At 45.0% G+C, this 23,692-nt stretch overlaps 1 protein-coding gene across 5 annotated transcripts in view; it reads right to left on the bottom strand.

Annotated features, from left to right (window-relative positions):
• ARID1A (AT-rich interaction domain 1A) overlaps positions 1–23,692 on the bottom strand; it is a 70,060-nt gene that overhangs the window by 29,683 nt on the left and 16,685 nt on the right. For 4 of the 5 annotated variants that reach the window (XM_032303443.1, XM_032303442.1, XM_032303446.1 and 1 more), the window contains exons 2-4: positions 14,342–14,554; positions 12,539–12,991; positions 11,179–11,286 (exon numbers count right to left, since the gene is read on the bottom strand). In XM_032303443.1, the coding sequence (XP_032159334.1) occupies positions 11,179–11,286; positions 12,539–12,991; positions 14,342–14,554 (774 nt within the window). The remainder of the gene's footprint in view (positions 1–11,178; positions 11,287–12,538; positions 12,992–14,341; positions 14,555–23,692) is intronic. The other variant, XM_032303444.1, reaches the window with a different exon arrangement.

Consider the following 23,692-nt stretch of genomic DNA (forward strand, 5'->3'; position numbering starts at 1 on the left):
CTCCTTCATTTGTTCCTGCAACAGCATTTTGGCTTCCTCTTCCAGTAAACTGGGTGCTGGTTCTGGTGGCAGCAGCTGCTCCTTCTTGACTCTAGCTTACGCATCCCTGGACAGCAGATGTAGAGCAATTAATATAATATGATAGTGGTTTAAAGGTAGGAGTTTCCCGGGTGGGTGAAATCTAGTTTTAGGTCCTGCTCCTGAAGGACAAGCCTAGAGCATGCTTCCTCAATCTTTCTAGCAATTCTGTAAGCCCAAATCCCTATACTAAATCCCTCTCTATTCAACATACCTAGGCCTACGGTTCACTGTAGAAACCACTCCATCTGACGCAGGATTATCAGATGATCCCAAAAGAATAGTTGTGAAGGAAGAAGGGAGAACAGAGTTATTCACAAGGCATGTTCTCTGCCAAGTCGGCATCTTCTTGGGAAAAACGGGCAAGACGGAGGAGTTTTAGAACTTTAAAATACATTTGTCCAGAACAAGCTCCTTTACTTCTTCCCTTTTTTTTACAACCTCCCTGTACTTTCTCCCTCCCACTCTAATGCCAGAGTGGGGGTGGGGGGCTGCTGAACTGCTCACTCGGGACAGAAGGCTGAGTCAGCACATGCTTTCTTTCCATCTCTATACTCTCTGCAAGCTTTTACTCTGCTGAGGATAGCACTACCTGCCCAACCCCGTGTAAGTGTTCTCCAGACTTTAGGGAGGACTGGGCTAGACAGGGTACCAAGTATCTTCCGCAGTGGCGAGAAACACGTTTATAAGCTCCAGGTGATAGAGCAGCAATCCTGACAGCCCCCAGCAGCTGGGGAGTGAAGACAGGTTTAACTGCCAAAGATCCCAGCTCGTCTTCTTAGAGCAATTTCTGGTCTAAGCAACGAGCCACCAGCTTCCTATAGCAAGGCTGGGGACAACCTGAAGAACAAGTTCGAATCCAAGGGGTATGGTTTGCTTGGTGGGAAGGAGGTACTTCCTGCCAGCCCTCAGAAGGGCAAACTCACCCCAGGGGCCATCACACCAGAAGTGAGGCTCAGTTCGTTTTCAGAGTGAAGTTGTTCTGAAGAAAACAAAAGGTTCTAGCAAGAGGAATCTGTGTGAGACACACAGGCAGGAAGCAGAGCTGAGCCACCAGTGACTAGAATAGAAACAGGAAATGGGCCCAGGAACAAGCATACAGTAGTGCAGAGCAAGCCGCACAGGCTCCAGCAGGCACCAGGCAGTATTAGGGCCCGGCAGCGTGACTAAGATGGAGAAGTGGATTGGCCAGCCCTGCCCGAGAACCACCCGGAGAACCAGCGTTTGAGAGAAGGGACGGCTATTTGCACAAAGCACATGCTGCTCTGAGCAGTCTGGGCAGATCTGACAGAGGGGGTGGGGATTTCCTTTCTGAGACTTTTTGAGAGCACCTGGGCTACAATTCAAGGGGAACAAGCACAGATACACAGTCAGATATAAAGAAAACAGGTCATCAACCTCAGAAAGGCCCAGGTTCTCTGAGTACCAAAATTGCCAGTGGCATTTTTGTTATTAGCCCCTTGAAAATAAGCCATCAAAAAAGCCTAGGCAAAAAGTGTTGGCCTGTTTCCTTTTACCATGAAATGTGACAAAAGGCAACACAGTGTAAAATTTAAGTCCTTCAAGCATTTCAATTTTTTAAGCCTTCAGAGGATTTCTGTCACTTCCCCCAGTAAATCTAAACAAGAAGCAGGCCGCCAAGCTCAGGTGGGCAGCAAGAACCTGGACTGCTCAGCACAGGTTTCCCGAGTAGTCGGTTGCCTGGCCCAGGTGTTGGATGTGGACCCAATGCCCACGCAGAGGCACCCGCATGATGCCAGGCCAACAGGAAGAAACTGGGGGAATCCCAGAGAAAGTATTTCAGCTGGGTTTTGAAGCCAAAGCAGGAGTTTTGCCGGACATTAACAGAGCGGGAAGGTGGATGGGCAGACATCTTCAGTACGAAGACAATGGCAGGAAGGACTGGGGGCTGTGAGGAGCTTGAGGCACGCCCGAGTGGCTGGAGCTGAGGCTGCACAGGTCTGCTGGGAGCTGCAGGTGGTCCCACAAAGGGGTCTGGGCTGTAGGCATGGGGAACCAAAGCCCTCCAAAGTACCACAAAACAAATGGTGGTGGTCTCTCCCTCCAATGCCCCCCATGCAGAGTACTTAAATGTTACTAGACATCAGTAAAACTCATTGTATTCCAAAGTCCCCAGCTTGATATTCATCTGAAAATTTTACTCTCCGTTCTCAGGGTCTAACTCCTTGCTTCTAAACCATTAGATAAATGAATCACCTGGGGATCTTGTTAACACTGCTGGATTCAATAAAGCTGGGTGGGACCTGAGAACCTGTGGTTTTTTTTTTTTTTTTAAGATTTTAATTAATTAATTTATTTAATAAATAGAGATAGAGAGACAGTGAGAGGGGGAACACAAACAGGGGGAGTGGGAGAGGGAGAGGGAGAAGCAGGCTTCTTGCCAAGCAGGGAGTTTGACACAGGGCTCAATCCCAGGACTCTGGGATCACGACCTGAGCAAAAGGCAGATGCCCAAGTCTGAGCCACTCAGGTGCCCCAGAACCTGCATTTCTAAGACAATTCTCAGGTGATGTCTGTGCTGCTAGATAATGGACCACATTTTTTCAGTAACAAGGCTCTACCTGATTAACATTAGCCTTAATCAGGACACTGTGCTCTAAGAAGAAAGGCACAGAATAGGACGTGCTCCTGTCCAATTCAGGGGGAACCAAACTCTAGTCAGCTTTCCACTTTTTGAGGGGATTCCCTAGTTGGTTAGTTCCTCTAGCAGACCTGCCCTATGGACTTGGGCATGTTCCCTCTCCCACCCTTCCCTGTACCATAGCTGCCCTTTTCACAACTCATCTGTGCCTCCCTGACAAGAGGCCTGAGAAGGGATGCCTGAGTGGCTCAGTCAGTAAAGTGGCTGCCTTCAGCTCAGGTCATGATCCTAGGGTCCTGGGATCGAGTCCCACATGGGGCTCCTTTCTCGACAGGGAGCCTGCTTCTGCCTCTGCCTGCCTGTGCTCGCTCTCTCTCTGACAAATAAATAAAATATTAAAAAAAAAAAAAAAAAGGTGGCCTGAGAAAACAAAAGTGAAATGGAAATCCTTTCAGGACAAGTCTGGTAAATATTAAATGGCAAAGGGGTTGAGGCTTTTGGCTAAACCTGAATAGAGGATCAGATTGTCTTTTGCTGGGTGGGATGCTATGGAAATATTTCATCTGAAATATCAGAGATAGAGACTGGATTCAAATCCTGATTCTGACCCTTAGTTTCTTCTAATATAAAAAAGAAGTGGTTACTCAGTACATTTGAATTCCCGCTCTTCTAGGAGGACTGGTGTTGCCTGTAAGCTCCCTTCTTGGCCTTATTCCTGCCCTCTTAAGATTTGGATTCTACAGGAACAACATAGTTCCCTCCCATTTCCTCTTTCTAGATCACTATAACCCAAGCTCTCTGAGTATGAAAATACCACAGCAAGTAAAACACGAGTGCTAACAGCTACAGTTTTATTAAGTGAAATCTAAAGATGGGCTTGGAAATGCAAGTGATTTAAAAGAAAAAAACAAAAAACTACAGATAATTTAATAGAGATTAAAAATCCTAATCCTATTCTCCACCTCATTCCCAGCATCAGTAACTTCCACGCCTACCTCACTAGAAGAAACAAGTATGATCCAGCTCTTCAACGGCAGCCTCTCAGACTTTTCCAGTCAAGGGTACAGTGTCCTTTGTGAGCTAACCCAGTGAGTGCCCTTGATTCCTTTTTTCACAACTCCTGAAAGATAAGTCTGTTTATACCCTCCTAATATTCTGCCAGCATCGTCACCCTTCAATCTATCTGCATTATACACATGCGGGTCTTCAGATGAAGCAGAGGAATGCGGGCTGATTCAGCTGCCCCTTCCTTTCAATGCCTTTCAAGAATGCTCTTTACTTTTACGCCTTTCCCTTGTTCATTTCCTTTCCTCCAGCCCTCAGACATCAGGTCCTTTCCATACGTAAAAAGGAACCCCATAACGGGCTTCCTGACAAATCCAACTTCATATTCTCTGAACTATAAATGTGATGTGGACCATCCCCCGCCCCCCTACCCTGGGCTTCCATAAATAGACACAACCCTTCCTGGTCCTCCTCCAAGCTGACCAGCTATCTGCTGGGCGCTCCTACCTGGTGACCACAGACACTGTCCAGGACTCCTACTGGCTCCTCCCTCCATAAGCCAGTGCCTCGGAGGCCTCCTTCATTCTGCGCGTTAAGGATCAATCACTCCACAGACTGCTCTATGCTCTCTGACTTGACACACACTCAGCTCTTACCCAAGGTGCAGTCTCCTGTCTCCAACTAGCAGCTAAGCATTTGTTTTTAAACATTCCACTACACGGAACTTAGCTGTTCCTCAAAATGAGTTTTCCTATTAACCTTTCTATTTCTGTCAATGAGATCTCTTTCTCCCCACCCCTCTTCAAGATCATTACATTTTTCTACCCGCTTTCTCCCAGTTCTACAGAATCCTTCCTGCATAGCTCAGAACCAGGACTAGCGGGCTATGCAAACGGGACAGAGGGTGCACAACTCCAAACCTCTCACCAGAATTATTTCAACAGTTTAACTTCTCTCCTTGCTTCCAGGCTCTCCCCTTTTCAAACCACTTTATACATGAATGGATTTTTTGTAACATTAATTTTATCATGTTACTGGACAGCCTATCTGCAGGACTCTAAGATCAAATTCAAATGGCTTACTTGGCCCACCAGGGCCCTAACCCCTATAATCCAGCTTTTCCTCCTGCTACTCCCTATCCTCTGGAAGCCTGATCCTGACCAGTCCCCCAGTATCATCTATACTATACCTCACCTCCACCTGGCCTGTGCTCAGGCTATACTTTTCCTTCCCAACCACCCAAGTATGTCCGTATCTAGGTCATTCTAAAACTTCTGCCATGTTTTTCCTCAACTGTTTAGACATAAATGGTCACTGTCTTCCCCAAACTTGGAAAGCACCCATTGTAACATTCAGGCATACATTCTTCTGTTTTACTATATAAACAAAGAATACTTGAGGGCAGCAACGAAGTGATATTCAAATCACAGGCTACCTCAGAAATCATCAAAGTCTAACCCTTGTCTAATGCCTGTCTGCCTTCCATAGAATATCACAACAAACAGTGTACTAGCTTTCACTGGAGGGATGGGAAACTTTTTTATTTTTAGTATTTTATTTATTTATTTGACAGAGATCACAAGTAGGCAGAGAGACAGGCAAAGAGAGAGAAGGAAGCAGGCTCCCCGAGGAGCAGAGAGCCAGATGTGGGGTTCGATCCCAGTACCCTGGGATCATTACCTCAGTCAAAGGCAGAGAGAGGCTTTAACCCACTGCGCCACCCAGCCCCCCCCCATTTTGTTTTTTTAAATATCCTTATCCTCCAGATCACAAAAGAACTTGTGTCACACTTGGGCTTAAACCCATAGGCAACAGGTAGCCAGGTTTTTAAAGCAGTAATGTTCACTTGCCAGAATTTTTTTTTAAAGATCTATTTATTTATTTGAGAGTCAGAGAAAGAGACATAAGCAGACTCCCCACGGAGTGGGGAACCTGACAACGATGCAGGGCTCAATCCCAGATCCCTGAGATCATGACCTGACCCAAAACCAAAAGTCAGACATTTACCCGACTGGGTCACCCAGGTGCCCCCGGATTTGATTTTTTAAGATGAGTACTCAGGTGATTATGGTGAGGACAGACTTGGAAGGAAAAGGAATTAAACAGCCAGGGGCAAGACACTAGGTAGGAGGTAACAGGGTCCTTTTAAGGAAAAAAAAAAAAAAAAAAAAAGGCAATGGGTAGGACAGGGGGAACCAGATTCAAAAACCGTATCTGAGGTAGACTGGGATTTGGTGACCAACTTCTGGAAGGAATCCAGTGAGTGCCACAGAGAGAACCCCCAGGGTGGTACTGCAGTCAAAGGCTGCCCTACCCAGGAAGAGACTACACTGGGGCCATGGCTGCAGGCAGTCTGTTTTGCCCCAGTTTCTTTTCCTTCTACCATTTTCAAGCCACGGCCTTCCCTCCAGATCACCAAGAGTTACACTACCCAGATCACCAAGAGTTACACTACGTGTAAGTCACCACTGTTATTCAGTTACCACTGTGGCTTCCTAGTCTTGTGATTTTTTTTCTTCCCTTGTTAAAGGACTACTACTACCTAAACCCACTGTTATTCAAATATGGTTTTTGGAACTTTAGCACCAAGTGAGTGCTTGCTAGAAATGCAAATTCTTACTCCCACCTACTGAACTGGAATCTCTCTGGGTAGAGGTCAGTAATCTGTGTTTTAATTAATCTCCAGATGATTCTCACTGCATGCTGAAGTTTGGAGAAGCACTGATCTAGTTAACCTTTCCAGATCTGGGCTTTCAATCCTGTATCTATTTTCTACCACTGAATGGAAACTCTATCCCAAGTACACTTTCAGACTATAATGTAAATTTACAAATGTGCCCCAGTAAGAAAAAAATTGGGAAGCATTCATTATTCTAGGGAAACCACATACACTTGAGTGAATCATTTAAACAGAACCTTTTAAAGATGCAACTCCAAGTCATTCCCTGAAATAATTATAATCAAAAGTCAGATACTAATTTTCAGATGAGACCCTTAAAGATTTTGCCCCAAACTAAAGGAAATTAAAGACTAATGAAACACCTAGAGGTTTGCTTACCCATCCCTTACAAAGACCTTCTTACCGTAAGGTGAAGTAGTAGCTATTTTACAAGATAAGCCACAAACCCTAACTTCACTTCTTCCTAAAAACACTGTCAGGAAGAACAAATAAATTAATTTGTCCTCTAAAATGGAGTTTAGGCCTTCCCGTAAAGGCTGTGATACTTGTCTTTCCCTCACCGTGAAAACAACAATCTTACAGTATGGTCAAGCTGTCCCCTGTCAGACATACACTTTCTGAATGAACAATGTAATATATACTGCTCAGGTTCATTCGTTCCCTGAATTGGCGCCTACTTTATGCCAGGCACTATGATGGCCATGAGCAAGACAGAGACCGTCAGCCGTCACTGAGCTTGTGTCAAGTAAGTAATTGAAATTACACTTGAGATAAATACTGACAAAACACACGGGTGTTAAGACAGTCTATTTTAGCAAAGGAACCTGACACAGTTTGGATTAGTGGATCTCTACCAGGGCTACAAATCAGAATCACCAGGGACAGCTGGTCAACTGCTGTCAACCCCAAACAAGTCAGAACTCTGTGAACTCCAGCCACTGGTTTTTTGTTTTTTGTTTTTTGTTTTTTTAAAGATTTTATTTATTTGTTAGAGAGAGAGATACAGAGCGCAAGCACAGGCAGACAGAGTGGCAGGCTAGAGGCAGAGGGAGAAGCAGGCTCCCTGCCGAGCAAGGAGCCCGATGTGGGACTCGATCCCAGAACGCTGGGATCATGACCTGAGCCGAAGGCAGCTGCTTAACCAACTGAGCCACCCAGGCGTCCCCCAGCCACTGGTTTTTAAAGATCATTCACTCCCCAGATAATTCTAACATGTAGCCAAGGTAGAGAACCACTGGTCGGGGGCATCATGTGATAGATGTTGGGGGCACACAGGCCAGTAACACAGTGCCTGCTCTCCAGAAGCCTACCATCAAGTGACAGAGACCCAAGTGTTCAAGTATCAGCAAATTGCTCTGGTGACCTAAAGCAAAGAAACCTCAGATACAGGATAGTGTTTCTCCTGGTGTAAGGATGGGGAAGTGATCCCAGAGGACCATATAAGGTGCTTTTACCTATGCTAGCAAGGTTTGATTTTTTTTTTTTTAAGATTTTATTTTTCTTTATTTGGCAGAGAGAGACACAGCGAGAGAGGGAACACAAGATGGGGGAGTGGGAGAGGAAGAAGCAGGCTCCCTGCTGAGCAAGGAGCCTGATGTGGGGCTCGAGCCCAGGACCCTGAGATCACGACCTGAGATGAAGGCAGACGCTTAATGAACTCAGCCACCCAGGCATCCTGCAAGGTTTGATTTCTAAAGGTGGGTCATCAGGCCCTGAATCATTCTTTATACCTTTTAAAAAAAAAAAAAAAAAAGATTTTATTTATTTGACAGAGAGATCACAAGAAGACAGAGAAGCAGGCAGAGAGGGCAGGGGAAGCAGGTTCCCCGCTTAGCAGAGAGCCTGATGCCAGGCTCGATCCCAGAACACTAAGATCATGACCCAAGCCAAAGGCAGAGGCTTAACCCACTGAGCCACCCAGGTGGCACCCCTCTTTATACCTTTTAATACATCTTAAATATTGCAGTTTTTTGGTTTTTTAAATAAAAACTGACTTTAGTCAGTGAGGGCATCATAGAAGTTATTTAAGCTGAGTTTTGACATTTGATTAGGAAGGAGTTTTCTGAAGAAATAATCTTGAAGATGTAGCCTGAAATATGACTAGAGGAGTTAGGAGGAAATGTGTCTCAGGCAAAGGGAAGGGTCTGTGCAGAGGTGTGGAAGCAGAATAAAGCATGGAGCCTTACAAAACTGAGACAAAGTCAGTAACAAGGCAAAGGGCAAAACAGGATGAAGTGCAGGTTCTCAAAGTGCCATCCCTAGCCTACAGCATCAGCAGCATCAGCGGCATCAAGGAATTTGTTTCAAATGCAAAGTCTCAGGCCTCATTCCAGACCTAAATCAGAAGCAGGGGGCAGCCTACATAATATTAAGGATTTTGGATTTTATTCTAAGATTAATGAAAAACAATTGAGAGATTATAAACAGAGGGACAACATAATCAGGATAATAGCAGCTAAATGGTTTGGCATTAACAGCAGAGCAAAAACTCCTCAAAATCTAATTTTTGTAATAATCAGGATCAGAAACCAGGAGTCTTTACATCAAGGGTCACAATCATAAAGCCTTTAGGGCTGTGGTAAGGTGAATGAGCAAAGAGGAGGACGTGGAGAACTGGAGAGGCTGCCCTCCAGTCAGCCCAGCTTCCGTTCTGGAGCCCAGCACCAAGAGGCGCCTCACAAACACCCACTGAGAGAAGAAGCACAGCGGCAAACCTCGGGATCCCTTGACACAACTGCTTCGGGAAAGAGTGGGCCCCTTCTAGGGAATCCTGACTTCTCCTTTCTTCAAATATGACCGTTTCCCAGCCTGGCTAGGCAAATCTGGCATCAAACCAAAATTTCAAAGAATAACCACCTTTTGTTTCTTAGTCCAAATAGCAGAGGGATAAAAAGCAATTCAACAAACAAGATGCCAATAACCCAGCCAACTCACCTCCCACATAGAGCTTCTACCACAGAGCAAATGACCCATTTGGATGAATCTATAGGAGAAGCCTGAACTTGGGAAGGCTCCTTGTGATAGGCTGCCCAGGAACAATCCTCTCCTGGGCCCACGAAGCTGCCAGTGCCCTCACTTCGGCAGGTCAAATCAGAAGCTCTGGATGTGACGGTACAGGGCTCTCAACCCTGTTTGTACGCTAGGCTTCTCAGGACTGAAAAATGACACAGTTCCGCTGGAAGATTACCAGGAGCAAGCAGAAACTTTCTGCTTTTCGGGGAGCGACTTAAAGCAATGGCAAAAATCCACTGATTCGGTTTCTTGCCACAGTAGCACCTCACTCAGATTCAGTCAGCTACAGACCACAGATGAGGAGGGAGTAGGTACACACTTCTGACTCAACCAGGTTAAAAAACACATTCCAGTGAGGTCTGGGATGCAGAAAAGGATTGCAACAGTCCCTAATGAAAAGGGAACAAAGAGGGATTGCCTTATTCAGACACATCCTCACCCAATTCCTCAACTGAGAAAGTCCACAGTTTTGGGGCCCACGTGACAGTGGCTACGCCTGTGGCCCGGGATGCCTGCACAATAGGTACCGAGGGAATCCGAGACCTTGCCCCACGCAGGTTATGGCTCAGAGATCTTCAGGGGAAGCCAGGGGAGGCTTCATGATGAAGAGAGTTCCTGCCTCCTACTTATTCCTTAAAGATCCAGAGACCATTTTCTCCCAAGTCAGAAAAACTGAAGAGGTAGGCTTCAAATTGGAGTAGAATCAAAATTTCTAAAGACGTTTTTTTATCTAGACATGTGTGGCTGAATTTCTATTTACTAACCGAAGCAGGATTTATAATGGAGGGTTTGTCTACCAATGGTCTTACTAGATTTTAGAGCAGCCCATTTTATTCCCGTGCCCAGCAGATTAACTTTCAGAACCTGTGTGACTGGCCTGCACATAGTACCAGAGCTAAGACGAGGGGTAAGTGTTCCCAGAACCAGTCTACTTTTAACTAGTTGGTGCAGTCTCTCAGGTATCAAGTAGAGTCCCTACGTCCTCTGAGATGATAATGAGAATCTCTGACATTTAGGGAGTGCCCACAATGCCTGAGCACTCTACTTTAACCTATCTCATGTTAGCAACCACTCCATGATAGGATCATTTCACAGATGCAAAAACGAAGGCAGGAGAAGGTTAAGTGACTTGCCCAAGGGTACAGAGTTAGTGGCTGAGTCAAAATGCAGATCCAGGAGCTCTGGCTCTAGAGCCCGAGCTCTTCATCAGCAGACTGTACTGCCGTTCTCAGGATACAATCAGTTCATCCATAAACAGCAATCAAGCATCTGGGCACCAAGCACTCTACTAGACAAAAGCACCTATTCACACAAAACAACCAGAAAAACTGCTTTTACTCAGCCCATGCTCAAAGGGACCATCCAAGCTAAATGCACCCCAGCTCGTACTTCCTAGCTAAATACTAAGACAAAAACCTAAAAATTAAACACTCAAAAATAAGGTCAAAACAACCCTGAAACCTCTCTCAACTTTGACAGAGAGTGAACAGTGTTTCCAATATCTTTATCTTCTCTGTCCCTTACCTGGTTCATGCCTCAGGGCCCAAGATTTAAAAAAAATAAAAAACACAAAACCAGAAAACTCTAAATAGAGATCACCAAACCTATTCCCCAGGCAGCCAGCCAAAACAGATATTCCACAAGATCAGACCATAAATTCCTACTTAGAATTTTCAACCTGAATTCAAGGAATAGCTAATTGTTTATTTAGGTCATACCACCAAAACATCCAACCAGAAACTAGTTTTCTTTGCTTTCTTCTCTGCCCCATCATCTGTTAGAGGTTGGCAAGAATACTCACAGGCAAGCTTGAGGGTCTTGACTGAAGACTCAGGTTCATATCTTCTTGCCCTCCCTTACTGGAGGGGGCTGAGGATGCCTGAGACCCAAATGAATCTTGAGATAACTCCTAAAATAAGAAAAACAAAATGCTGTGAAGGCCTGGTATTGGTAAACCAGGCAAGCTTGCTTCATGGTGAAAGGGCTACGGAAGTGTCTCACAGAGGGCAGGCGGGACCAAGACTGCCCAACTACCCACGATATTCTCTGAAGGCAGAAAAATACAAGGTGTGGCTCTTAAGACAGGAAGGTCAGCGAGCACCAGGTGATGTATGGAAGGGTTCAATAACTACACTGTACACTTGAAACTAATATGACACTGTATGTAAACTAACTGGAATTAAAATAAAAACTTAAAAAAATAAAGTTAGTTTAATTAGAAGGAAAAAAAGAATGTCAACAGTGCATTTAAGACTCTGAACAGCACTGCTGACCATTTATCGGCACAGACAGCTATTCCTTGGGGTTAAACGCTGAAGTACAGCTAACTACAAGGGTTTTTATAATCTATCAAGGAATGAAACCAATTAATTAAAAAAAAACTCATGCTAGAAACTCTACAATAAAACGAGTACTGCTTCCTTCAAAATGAAACTGCCTTGGGATGTGATATTTATTCCAATACTGCCATCAATGCACAGAATCTTTAGTGGACCTGTCATCTGGTCACAGCTCCTCTTTTTTGCTCTTAAAATAATAAAGCCCAAATTGTTATTTTTAGGCTTTATCACCTACCTTGCTCACAGACATGGCTACAAAGGAATTTTAGCTATTTCCTAAAATCAAATCCACCTTCAACAAATCAAACTTGCCACCACTGAGACTGTTCTAAAGAATGTTCTAAGAATGTGCAGCTCCGATGGCAACTTCACATGAAGGGGTCCAAACTATCCTAAGCAATGGCAGAATGTAACGGCGGCTGGAATGAACGTACAGTACAGCCTCCCAAAGGCTTTTGGGACTTTTCAAAAAGAACCAAACTCACTTGGATGCTCAGTTCTGAATGCTCGTTTATAAAAACAAAAACAAAAACAAAAACAAAAACAAAACAAAACCAGTCCCATTATTTTTAATTTCTTATCAGTCTATGCAACTTCCCATTGCCCTATTTCTTCATCAGTAAGAAGAGCCACAGGTTTTTATGGAGTTAAGAAGGTTATGCCTTTATTAGTTCAATCAATCCAGTTAACATGTTTACCCAGAGTTTAATTGGTTTTTAAGTGCACATGAGAGAATAATTTGTATGGCAAAGTTCTCCTGACACCAAGCCCCAAGCTGTCTGTGGTCACACGGAGGCAAGGGCGAGAGGAGCGGCACCTTACCTGTGGTGGAGGGAAGCGCTGCTGGGAATAGGCAGTTTGCTGCGACTGCTGAGACTGGGGCTGAGGGTACGCAGCCTGCTGGGAGAGCGTCGAGGAGGCTGGCTGCTGAGGTTGCTGCTGCTGGTAGGGAGACTGTGCCTGCGGCTGTGAGTAAGGGGGCTGGCTCTGTGGGTGCTGCTGGGTGGTGGACTGCTGGGAGGGGTATGGAGTCGGGGACTGCTGATGTGGAGGCTGGGATGGCTGCTGGGAGTAGGGAGGCTGGGAAGCCTGGAGCTGTGGTGGCTGAGATTGCGGCTGCTGCTGATAGGAAGGCTGGGCGTGAGGATTCTGGGACGGTGGCTGCTGGGAGTATGGTGGCTGCTGCTGCTGGGGGTGAGGACTTTGCTGGTTGTAATACGGAGTCTGGCCCTGCTGACCATACCCACTGGGGCCTTGTTGTCCATAAGGAGGAATCTGTAGGAAAGGAAAGGATACTTTTAGCATAGACTCTTCTGGATGAAGAAGGGTATTCTATCTGACTACCGCTTGAGGATGGGTATAGGAAGTAGGCAAGCCCAGCCTCCTACTTAGAAGGCCCACGGTTTTTCCTACCAGCCCTCTCTAAACAGAGCCAGAAGGACAGCCCAGCTGGGTTACTAGTTGGTTTGTTTACAAGTGGATTGCATTTGTCTACAGAAAATTGACACTAATATCTGGGTAACTTTTAAGAGTTCGAGCGCAGCCGTTTTCATCAGTGAACCTCTTCTTTATCACAACCTAAACTGCTTTGTAAGTGCTAGGAATCTGTATCCTCGCCACAACGAATGGTCAGCAGCAGCCTGGCTCAGCTGACTAAAAACGCCGGGTTTAATAGCCCAGACAGTGTGCAAATCATTAAGCTACTCTGGTTCTCTTTTTCATTCAGTCTTCATTCAAAAAATATATAAGAGCCTACTTGCTTGATTGTACCAGGCTCAATTCTAGGCACTGGGGGTATATCTGGTAAGAAGGCAAAACAAAAAAACAACCAACCCCGTAATACCCATCCATCTTTCCTCCATCTCTCACCGGAAAAACAAAAACAACAAACAAGCCCCCCAAACAAACAAACAAACCCCAGAGTGACATTATTCTATTTTCCATATTTAAAGAGCTACTTTGCTTTAATGTCTTAGAAGTAAAGTTAGGTTTTATATTCTGTCCATCACCATTTTCAGTATGAGTATTACTCAAATATAAACGATAGGAAATGCTGTCAAAACAAAAAATGACAATAGATAATGGTGCAGATGACCAGACAAAAGGAGACAAGGGAAACCTTAACATTTTTAACAGCACTGTTTGCATCGCTACCGTTCAATCTTCCCTTTTTCTTCTATTCCCAGTCCCTCTTAATCTTTCCTTTTGAATGAGACAGCTATATGTCGAAGGCCTCTGGAAACACGAAGGGCCTTTTCCATTCCCAGGGCACAAGGCATGAGATGATTTTCCTGATTACAGTGGACAGGTGCCCAGCCCCTGCCTTTTTTCCCCCACATCCTTTGGAGATCACTATTCAGTGGTTGGTACAAGCAGGCCAGCCAGGTCAAAGGACACAGATGACACAGGTAACCGCCTATGGCCGGCAAACAGCTTTTCTTTGAGCACACATGGGATGATGCCCACAACCTTGGCCTTGTAAGCAGCATATACTGTAGACAACTGAGCCCACTGGCCTATGCTGCTGTTGAGAGGTTTAGATGCCAAAGACTCATTCTGAGTCTACAGCTCAAGACCAGATCATGGACAGCAACAAGGGTTAAGGTAATTGGAGTCACCATCTACCTGCTGTGCATAAGAGAGGCCGCCCATGGCACTCTGCGCCCGGCCCTGCATGGCCATTGGGTACCGCTGCGGAGTCTGGGACCCATATGGCTGCCCTGGGTACCCATGTCCTTGCTGCGGTCCTGATGAAGGTCCCTGTTGTTGCGAGTATGGGTTAGTCCCGCCATATGGCTGAGGTCTCATCTTGCCCATCTGATCCATTGGACTGGATGGCTACAAAATAAAAAGCATTTCATTAACCTGAAGCTTTGATAGCCTCTGGCCAATATGATCATAAACACAAGCGTACAGGTCTGTATGCCACATAGGAGAACAGTTATTGTGAAAAAGTAGTGGTACAGACCCAGTAATCCTCGGGCAAGTCATTTAACCTTCCTCATAACCTTGGTTTTACCCTATGTGAAATGAAAATACCACTATGAAAGCTATGCACTACTTTGTGACTGTGGCACTACTTGAGATCCAAGGAACAGGCCAGGTGTGAACCAGTGAATATATGCACCCTCTGGTGCAGAAAATCAGAACAAAGACCGTTCAGTTGCAAGAGGACAGTGTTGCTATGCTCTGCCATCATCTTGTTCAACACTATCGAAACTAATGCTTCAATACTGTGGTTGGGGATTCAAATACTTAAGTATCTAGATGCTTCCATTCTTTAAATGGTGGAATCTTTCTTCTTGCATGTCTGTAGCTTATTTACACTATGGCACAAGCAATTACGTTTATGCTTTCTTCTCAATGGGTAACATGGCTAAGTTACAGCTGTTGACTCTGAATTTAGAACCTTGGCCATCTCAACTGAAAAGTTCATCTCCTTTAATATTCAAAGGTTTGAATGTGTAAGGATAGAATTTTTATCTCCTTAAAGGACAAGATATACAGGTACACCGATAAGGAAGCTTAAAGTATACTTCACAAGTATTTGGCTACTAACATTTAGGCTTTCTTTCAGCTCTATGTGGGACAATAGGTTCAAACAGCTCATTCACTTTCTGACATAACTCTATCCTGTTGGAGCTATATATAGGACAGAGTCCAGCATGTTTTCCAGCCAGTGATGCCTACCTATACTGATGGGTGGGGTGTGTCGTTAAAGACCTTAAATAGATACACCAGAGTTGAAGAGTAGGCCTGGACTTGACAGAAAACTTGAAAACTGAATCTTAAATTGGGAATGGGGAATAGATATATTAACACTCTGGGCCTGTATAACATTAGCTCTCAAATTAAGGATTCAGTGGTTCTCAAACTTTAGAATGCATCAAAATCACCTACAGGGCTTTTTAAAACACAGACTGATGAGTCCCACCCCCAGAGTGTCTGACTCTACAGGTTCAGGGTCAGGCCTAAGCTATGCACTTGTAATAGATCCTCCTGATGTTGATGCTGCTGGTTCAGGAGCCATACTTTAAGAACCACTGATCTAGATTATACCTGGGGTCCTTCCTCTTCTGCTTTATATAGTTAGTGTTCTATAATTTAAGGTGGATAAGACCTTAAAAAACAACAAAAGCCCTCTAAGAAACGGGGAGGGAGGCACACTCAGATAACTGGTTCTCTGTACATGTCTTTTTTGTGGGACAGAGTACTACCTAAGTGCTTTATAACAGAGGGGAAAGTCAAGCTGTTATACAGAAAATGGTAAGACAAAAAGCCACAGAAACTGTCCTCCTAAACACCAAAAGGAAAAAAAGCAGAGGCAAAATTCTTAGGCTGCAGCAAACTCTCAGCTAAAAAGGTAACAGTGAGGATGGAAGTACCCTTCAAGTTTCTAGACTACAGTGAACCACAGTAAAACCGTTTACCAAATCACTACTACATGTCAATATTATTAAAGTGCTGTTTCCAACAATCATACCTACCAAATTTTTGCCCAAGTCCTGCCTCTGTAATAAGAAGCTCCAATGAAATCTCAATCATTAATTTTGGAGCTATGGGGATTCTTTTGGCGCTGCTTAGGAAATTCAAATTTAACAACTGGACTAGTAAGTAATAAATAGCAGGGGGTCTTCCCCAGATACACCTAGCAATGAGTCCCTCCTGCAAAGAGCTCAGGGGCTTACATGGCCACACGATGCCACACATAGTGACCAGATCCTCAGCTCACCCCCAACTGCAGCTGCTGTCCATGTGGCCCCCAGGTAAGGAGACTACACTTGCTCAACTGAAAGACCAGCGCACTCTAGGTATCTCTGTCAGATCAGGTCTCCCCACAACACAAGTGGGGCAGTTATTACCATGGTTACTGTGGAGCTTCTAGAGCAGTAGTTATCAACCAGGGCAACAGATCAGAATTTTCTGTGAGGCTGCACGAATGCTTGTGTCTCTCCCCAACTCCCTCCACTCCTTAGGATCCTTGGATGATTCTAATGTACACTAATGTAAGTGAGATCTGGAGACACACTGTCCAATAAAATTTTCTCTGACATGTGACTTAGGTACTTGAAATATGGCTAGTATGACTGAGGAACTGAATTATTTTTTTTTAAAAGATTTTCTTACTCATTTGAGAGTGAGAGCAAGCCAGCTAGAGCACAAGTGGGAGGGGAGGGGGGATGCAGAGGGAGAGGGAGAAGCAGACTCCCGCTGAGCAGGGAGCCCAATGTGGGCTCCACCCCAGCCCAGGATTAAGACCTGAGTCTAAGGCAGACATTTAATTGACTGAGCCATCCAGATGCCTGCAACTGAGTTATTTTTATTTACTTTTATTTAAATTCAAATAACCACCTGTAGCTAGTGACTATCATACTGGACTGACAGTTCTATAGCAGTGCTCACAAATCAATTTCCTCTTTCCCTGTTCACCAAGGGCTCCAAAATTCCTGTCTACATCCTGTACAGTATTGCACAGAAAGAACAAAGAATTTATAGACTTGGGTTCAAATCCTAACTCTATCACTGTCTAATCTTGAGCATAAGTCCATCTAAACAGTGAAAAAATTTTCACCTAAAATGCACATAACTGGGAGCGCCTGACTGGCTCAGCTGGTTAAGCATCCGACTCTTGGTTTCATCAGGTCATGATCTCAGGGTTGTGAGATCCAGCCCTGCCTTGGCCTCTCCCTCTCCCCCTCCCCCCAAATTAATCTCTCTCTCAATAAATCAATCAATCTTAAAAAAAATGTACATAACACACTACACACAGTACCATTTAAATGCCTAATAAATAGTAGCTATTATCAATAACGATTAACAGTGCTTCTGCCTGGCTCTGAAGTCCACAGTGTGCTGTAGTTCTATACTCTTCAGACTCAACCCACACAGGGGCATGCCCAGCTCCACACAGTGGTATCCTGCCCTGCCCTCCTGTCCACAATGGCTTCCACTAGCAGAAACCCAACCCTTCAACATAAAGGCACTTCCCATTCTTCAGCACACTCTGATCTCTCATATATCTAAACTTCCTATAGTAAATTCAAAATCCTAAGATTTGGCACTTAGTTGTCTAGCTGACTGCATCCGTCAAGACTATATTCTAGGGGGGCACCTGGGTGGCTCAGTGGGTTAAGCCTCTGCCTTCGGCTCAGGTCATGATCTCAGGGCCCTGGGATCAAGCCCTGGGCTCTCTGCTCAGCAGGGAGCCTGCTCCCCTCCCTGCTCCCCCCCCCCCCCCCCCGCCCCGCAACGGGCCTCTCTGCCTGCTTGTGATCTGTGAAATAAATAAATAAAATCTTGGGGGGGGGGGGCTGTTCTAGGAAGCCAGAGATCACCTTCAAAGTCCTCCCCCTCCACTCCCTGCTACAGAAAGCAGGTGCAGAGCTAGGGCCCAGTAACTTCAATGTGCCAGGCTGCCCTACTGTAAGAAGTAGGTAGGGGATACTATGGGGAGGAAAGCCCAGATCAAACCATCTAGCCATAGGCCAGGGGCACACCCTAAACCAGGTCATGACTTTGAGGGAAGAGGAAAAAAAATGTGGATTAAACCGAAAGAAAAAAGAGGGCAGGGTAGAACAAACAGCCAGGGGAGAAGCAGCACTTTTGAGAAGAATCTTATGTGCCATGCTGTACCAGAGAGATCCTCAAACTGCAAAGGCATCCCCAAACACAGCTTAGAAACAAAAGGCTAAAAGCAAGTTATCTCTTTCTCCCTCCTATCTAGGAACCTGTACTCCCAGTGGAGGACAGTTACTTAGAGGGGCCTAGTTAATAAAGCTTTCAAGGATTCTTTCATCAACTTTAGGAAATCTTTGCAGACCAAAAATTAATGCAAATCAAAGAAATCCTTATTCTAAAAATAAAATTTAGACATTGCCCCTCCTGGACATCAGATTTCTGACCCCCTCCCCTCACCAAAGGTTTATAATCAACAGAATATGCAGCTTTGCAAATTAAAACATATTCAGTTCAAACAATCCGATAACTCTGGTCTCATGTCAAAGCTAAACATCCGCTTATATCTGAAGGGGAGGTAAGTAGAGACCTAACTCACACTTCTGACATTTCAAACCACTGTGAAAGATTTGCGATTTGCAGTTATAGATGAAATGCCATCTTACAATCTCTCATAATAGAGAAGGGGCCTTAAATCATCACTAATCAGCTTTATTGGAAAATAGCAATTTCAAGCCAGAAAAATCCCTACTACATGCAAGACAGAAAAGCCAGTATCAGCAGTCTGCAGGCATCAAGGAAGAGGCAGGGAATGGGGAAACACCAAACTCTGGCTGCAAAGAGCCAGAGACTCCACTCTGGGAATGATGGAGAGGAAATCCTTTTTTCAATGGGAAACCACAGGAGTAGATTACTGTGATTATACTTCGAAAGCAAAGGCTCTGCCACAAAGACACATAAATGAGAAGAAAATGATGCCCCCTTGATCAGGGAAGTTGGGCCCCTTGCTATATATACTCTCCTGTATTCATAAAAAATAAAAATAAAAAAGGGGGAAGAACCAGAAGAAAAAAAAATCCATCTCCATCCACCGCTTACCTCTTTCCAGATCACTGGCCATGTTACAAACCGCCTGCCAAATAAAATGCATCAAAAGATGCAGTTGAGGGGCATCAAAGGCAAAGATGCCTAGTTGGCTGGACCCTCTGAATATAGTCAGAACAGCTTGTAGACTAACCATTCGCAGAGAGTCCCCCTAATCCAGGCAAAAGTAATTACATGCCCCTCCAGACCAGTGGGCTAATGGAATCCCTGACAACTTCTTATTGCACCAAGAAAAGCCATTAACAACCCTCAGGGATGCTGAGATAGAAGAAACTGGACTTCAAAATTCTCCAACTCCTGACCATGACTGATTGTGAAGAGAGCAGGGAAGATCGCCCCCAAGGCCCCCTCCTTCAAACTTCCAAGCAGAAAGATACTATTCACCAAAATGTATCACACCATGTTCCTGTGGCACCAAAGAAAGATCAACTTAATTTTCTTGAAATGAAAGTCCAAAAGCTCCAGGCTTCAGTCTCAATCCAAAGATACAGAAAGGATGTGACCAGGCGGCAGGCAAACCTAAGGAGCCAGACTTGGTACCCAAAGATTGGCAAGAACAGGAGTAGAAAGGGATGGGCCGAGGCTGCGGAAAAGCCGTCCATCAGAATGCAGAAGTCTTGACTACCACTTGTTCTGTCATCCTAAATGCCAAATAGCTGGGGCCAGTATAAACTTCGTGCCATAACCTGGAATTTGGACATCTAAATATTATTCCTTACTCCTTGTGCTTTCAATTCATTCCTGGCCAGATTTGTTGTATGACTTTTAATAATAACAATAAAAAAAAGCATCCCTGGCTCTTTAACCGAAAGAACCCCCTAATTGATTCCCACAGTAATTAACCTGCATTTTACCTCAGAGAGCGGTAGTTAAGGAAGTCGGCACTGCTATTTATAACTCATCTCAAATTGAGGGCAGACTGCCTAAAATCTAACACATCCCAGCTGTACTCCTGTTTGAACTGGGGCCAAGGGAATTTTTTAAAGCAATCTTGGCACCGAATGAATGACACCAACAGTATGAGAGCGCGAGCGGTTGTGTTGTGGTGACGTAGCACTGGAGGTGGAATGGGAGGGGGCCAGTGTACTGTGATCCCTCCCGTGCATGCCTGCTGCTCGAGAGTCCCAGTACAGTAAGCTGGGAACCGCCCACTGAGAGCCAAACACAGGAAAAGGCTTTTCCTGTGGAACGCCTTGAAGTGAGAAACACATGGCTAATCTGCATAAACGCGAAGCCACACCGCCCCTGCCAGGAAGGTTAGTGCTCGTAATCTCTGGCCATGAAGCTGGCTGCCTGGGAGGACTTGGACTGGCGCCTGATAACCCAGAAAGAGCCGAGAGAACAGATGGGTAAGGACCCCGGCAGAAAACAGCCCCAGGTCACGTGACTCGCCACATGGCCCCGCCAGCACAAACTATTGTCTGGCTGCGGAGCTCCCATACAAAGGCACCCGGCCTCGGCTTCCTGTGATCACAGGGACAGGCGGCAGCTGTTGATCCAGTTCCCGTTCAGGACCCTCCCCTGTTGAGGGGCATTCCAGGCAGGGACAAATATAAAAGGTAAGGCCTCTCCCAATCAACGCTTTCAGCTTCCCCCAAGCTCCACGTGGCTCCACTGGGATCCCAGGATGGACAGAATAGACTCCCCTAAAAAGAATCACCCTTTATACCCTGGTACACAGCAGCTAACCAGAATAAATCATTCTCATTGTGCCCTCTTCCCCCGCCACACAGACATCTGTATCTAAAGCCGCCTCATTCTCTTCTTACTCTTCCAGTATCTCATGGCTTTGAAAATTGGTCAAGGACCCCTACCCGAACTGAAGAGAAACTGCCCAGAAACCTGCTTGTTTAGTTCCATCCCCACACTCTGCCTCTTAAAATAAAGAGACTCCCTTCATTCTGTTTTGGATTTTAAACAGGTTTCCCTACTGTTTATGACCTAGGACAACAATAAGACATTCCTTAACCTCCTATCTGGTCTCACCAGAGACATTATTTAAGATTTTCTGAAGCTAAACTGATGATAGGAAAAGAAAAATACCTCTTCAGACATACCAACACTTGACCTAGGAAATTAAATCCACTAAGCCCAAGATTCTTATCCTTCTTAACCTAAGAATCATACCCCAAATTTTCTACAAGAGATGGAAAACATTCTAGTGCTAGTTCATCCAACTACTAAATGAACTGGTCATCTGCCTATGGTGAGACAAGTATTAACAACAACTACCTCTCCAAAGAGATTTTTTTTTTTAAGATTTTATTTATTTATTTGACACAGAGTGACCCAGGTGCCCCTCTCCAAAGAGATTAAAAAACAACAACAACAAAAAAAACACTTTCAAAATTCTGTTAAGTGTCCAACTAGAATATAAATTCAGAAATCCAAACTCAGGACACCTGGATGGCTCAGTTGTTAAGCTTCTGCCTTCAGCTCAGGTCATGATCCTGGGGTCCTGGTATAGAACCCCACATTGGGCTCCCTGCTCAGTGGAGAACCTGCTTCTCTCTCTCCCACTCCCCCTGCCTGTGGTCCCTCTCTCCATCTCCGTCAAATAAATAAATAAAATCTTCAAAAAAAAAAAAAAATGTTAAAAATCCAAACTCAAGGGTGCCTAGGTGGCTCAATCAGTTAAGTGTCTGCCTTCGGCTTGGGTCGTGACTCGAGTCCTGCATTGGGCTCCCGGGCTCCCTGCTCATCGGGGAGTCTGTTTCCCCCTCTCCCTCTGACCACTTGTGCTCTCTCTCAAATACATACATACATACATACATACATACATACATACAATCTTTAAAAAAACAACCCAAATTCAATGAAAAGTTCTATCAACCCTACTCTGTTTACAGAAATAGTTCTAGGAGATTAGGGCACACTCCTTTCTGCAGACTAAGAACTCATTTCAAAGCCACCACCTGAAGCACCAGCCTGACCAAACATCTAGGAGGGGCTGCAACCAGACATCAGACTTGATCTTCCAATTCACACTCTGTCTCTAAAAGTGATAGAGAACAAGGGGCTTCTCTCCCTGGCTCAGAGATTTTAGGCTACTGTGCTCCCTCCTTCTAGGTCAGATGATCACAGAAAACTTATGAAGGGTAGAAAAGAGACCAAAGGGTAAGAGTCACTGAATCATCTAGCAAAACTCAAACAGATTATGAGAGCCAACTGTAATAACCACCTCACAGCTGTCCACCCAGAAGAGGCATGCCAGAAAAACCACAACCAGGTGGCTGTATTTTCTTTATTTCTTCTTTGGTTCCAGAAAGAGCCCTTCAAATAGTGCAGCAACAGCACCAAACTAATGAACAACAAACGATGAGTCCTTCTTAACCAGCACACTTTCATTAGCCACCTTTCACAAAGAAAATGCTCTTCTGAAAATAATGAGGAGCACTTTTTTCAAAGACCAAATTTAGCTAACCAATCTCTCCCATTTCTAACGAATTACAAAAGCCTCTGAGGAAACCACACAACTTCTTGAGAAGGAATTCCTCGTTAGGTCCTGCTTCAATCCCAGGTTTTAAAAACAGTTAAGTCCCCAAGAAGATGATTAAAACAGGAACTGAAATGCCATTTGATAAAATTAAACATCCCCTCCTTAACAACTTTTTAATCTCAAGAGTAAGGCAGCAGCACAACATGGTGAAAAGTACTAGACTGATAAGACACCTGGGTTCCCATCCCAGTTCTCTGACCAGTTCCCTGGGGTGGGCTGGGGTTGGGGGGGATGGGCAAAGCACTAGCCAGGTTGTACCTTAACGTCCTCAGCAACACAATGGAATCCGGCCCTCCAGATTAGAACAGCAGCTCTGGGAGAGGGCCAGGAATCTCCTTAGGCAATTCTCCTGTCAAGTCTGGGAGCATTCGGGCTACAATGCCCTCTTTCCCAAACTCCTCCCATCTCTAGTACCAAGTGACTCTAGAGCTGAGATGCATGTTCAGTTTCCTTAGCCAAACAATGGTCTTAAGAGGGCAGTGCCTGGCCAATAGAGAAACCACCAGGAATGCATCTCAGACTCCAGGATTCCTAAATAAGCCGCAGTCTCAGTCAAAACCAAGCTTTCCGAAATTCATATACTGAGTCCCTGTGTTGTCTTGTTCACGTAAACACGTATCACTAACATACTATATACTTATGCTGCTCACATTCTGTATTCCAGGACAGTGAAGATGTGTGTGTAAAGCAACTTTCCTTCTTTAAAAGTAGGAAAGGAAAGGGGACTGTGGGGGCACCTGGGTGGCTCAGTGGGTTAAAGCCTCTGCCTTCAGCTCGGGTCATGAGCCCAGGGTCCTGGGATCGAGCCCCACGTCGGGCTCTCTGCTTGGCAGGGAGGCTGCTTCCCCCTCCCTCTCTGCCTGCCTCTCTGCCTACTTGTGACCTCTCTCTCTCTCTGTCAAATAAATAAAAAAAAA

This window comes from Mustela erminea, chromosome 10, assembly GCF_009829155.1.
Source record: "Mustela erminea isolate mMusErm1 chromosome 10, mMusErm1.Pri, whole genome shotgun sequence".
Lineage (NCBI taxonomy): Eukaryota > Metazoa > Chordata > Mammalia > Carnivora > Mustelidae > Mustela > Mustela erminea.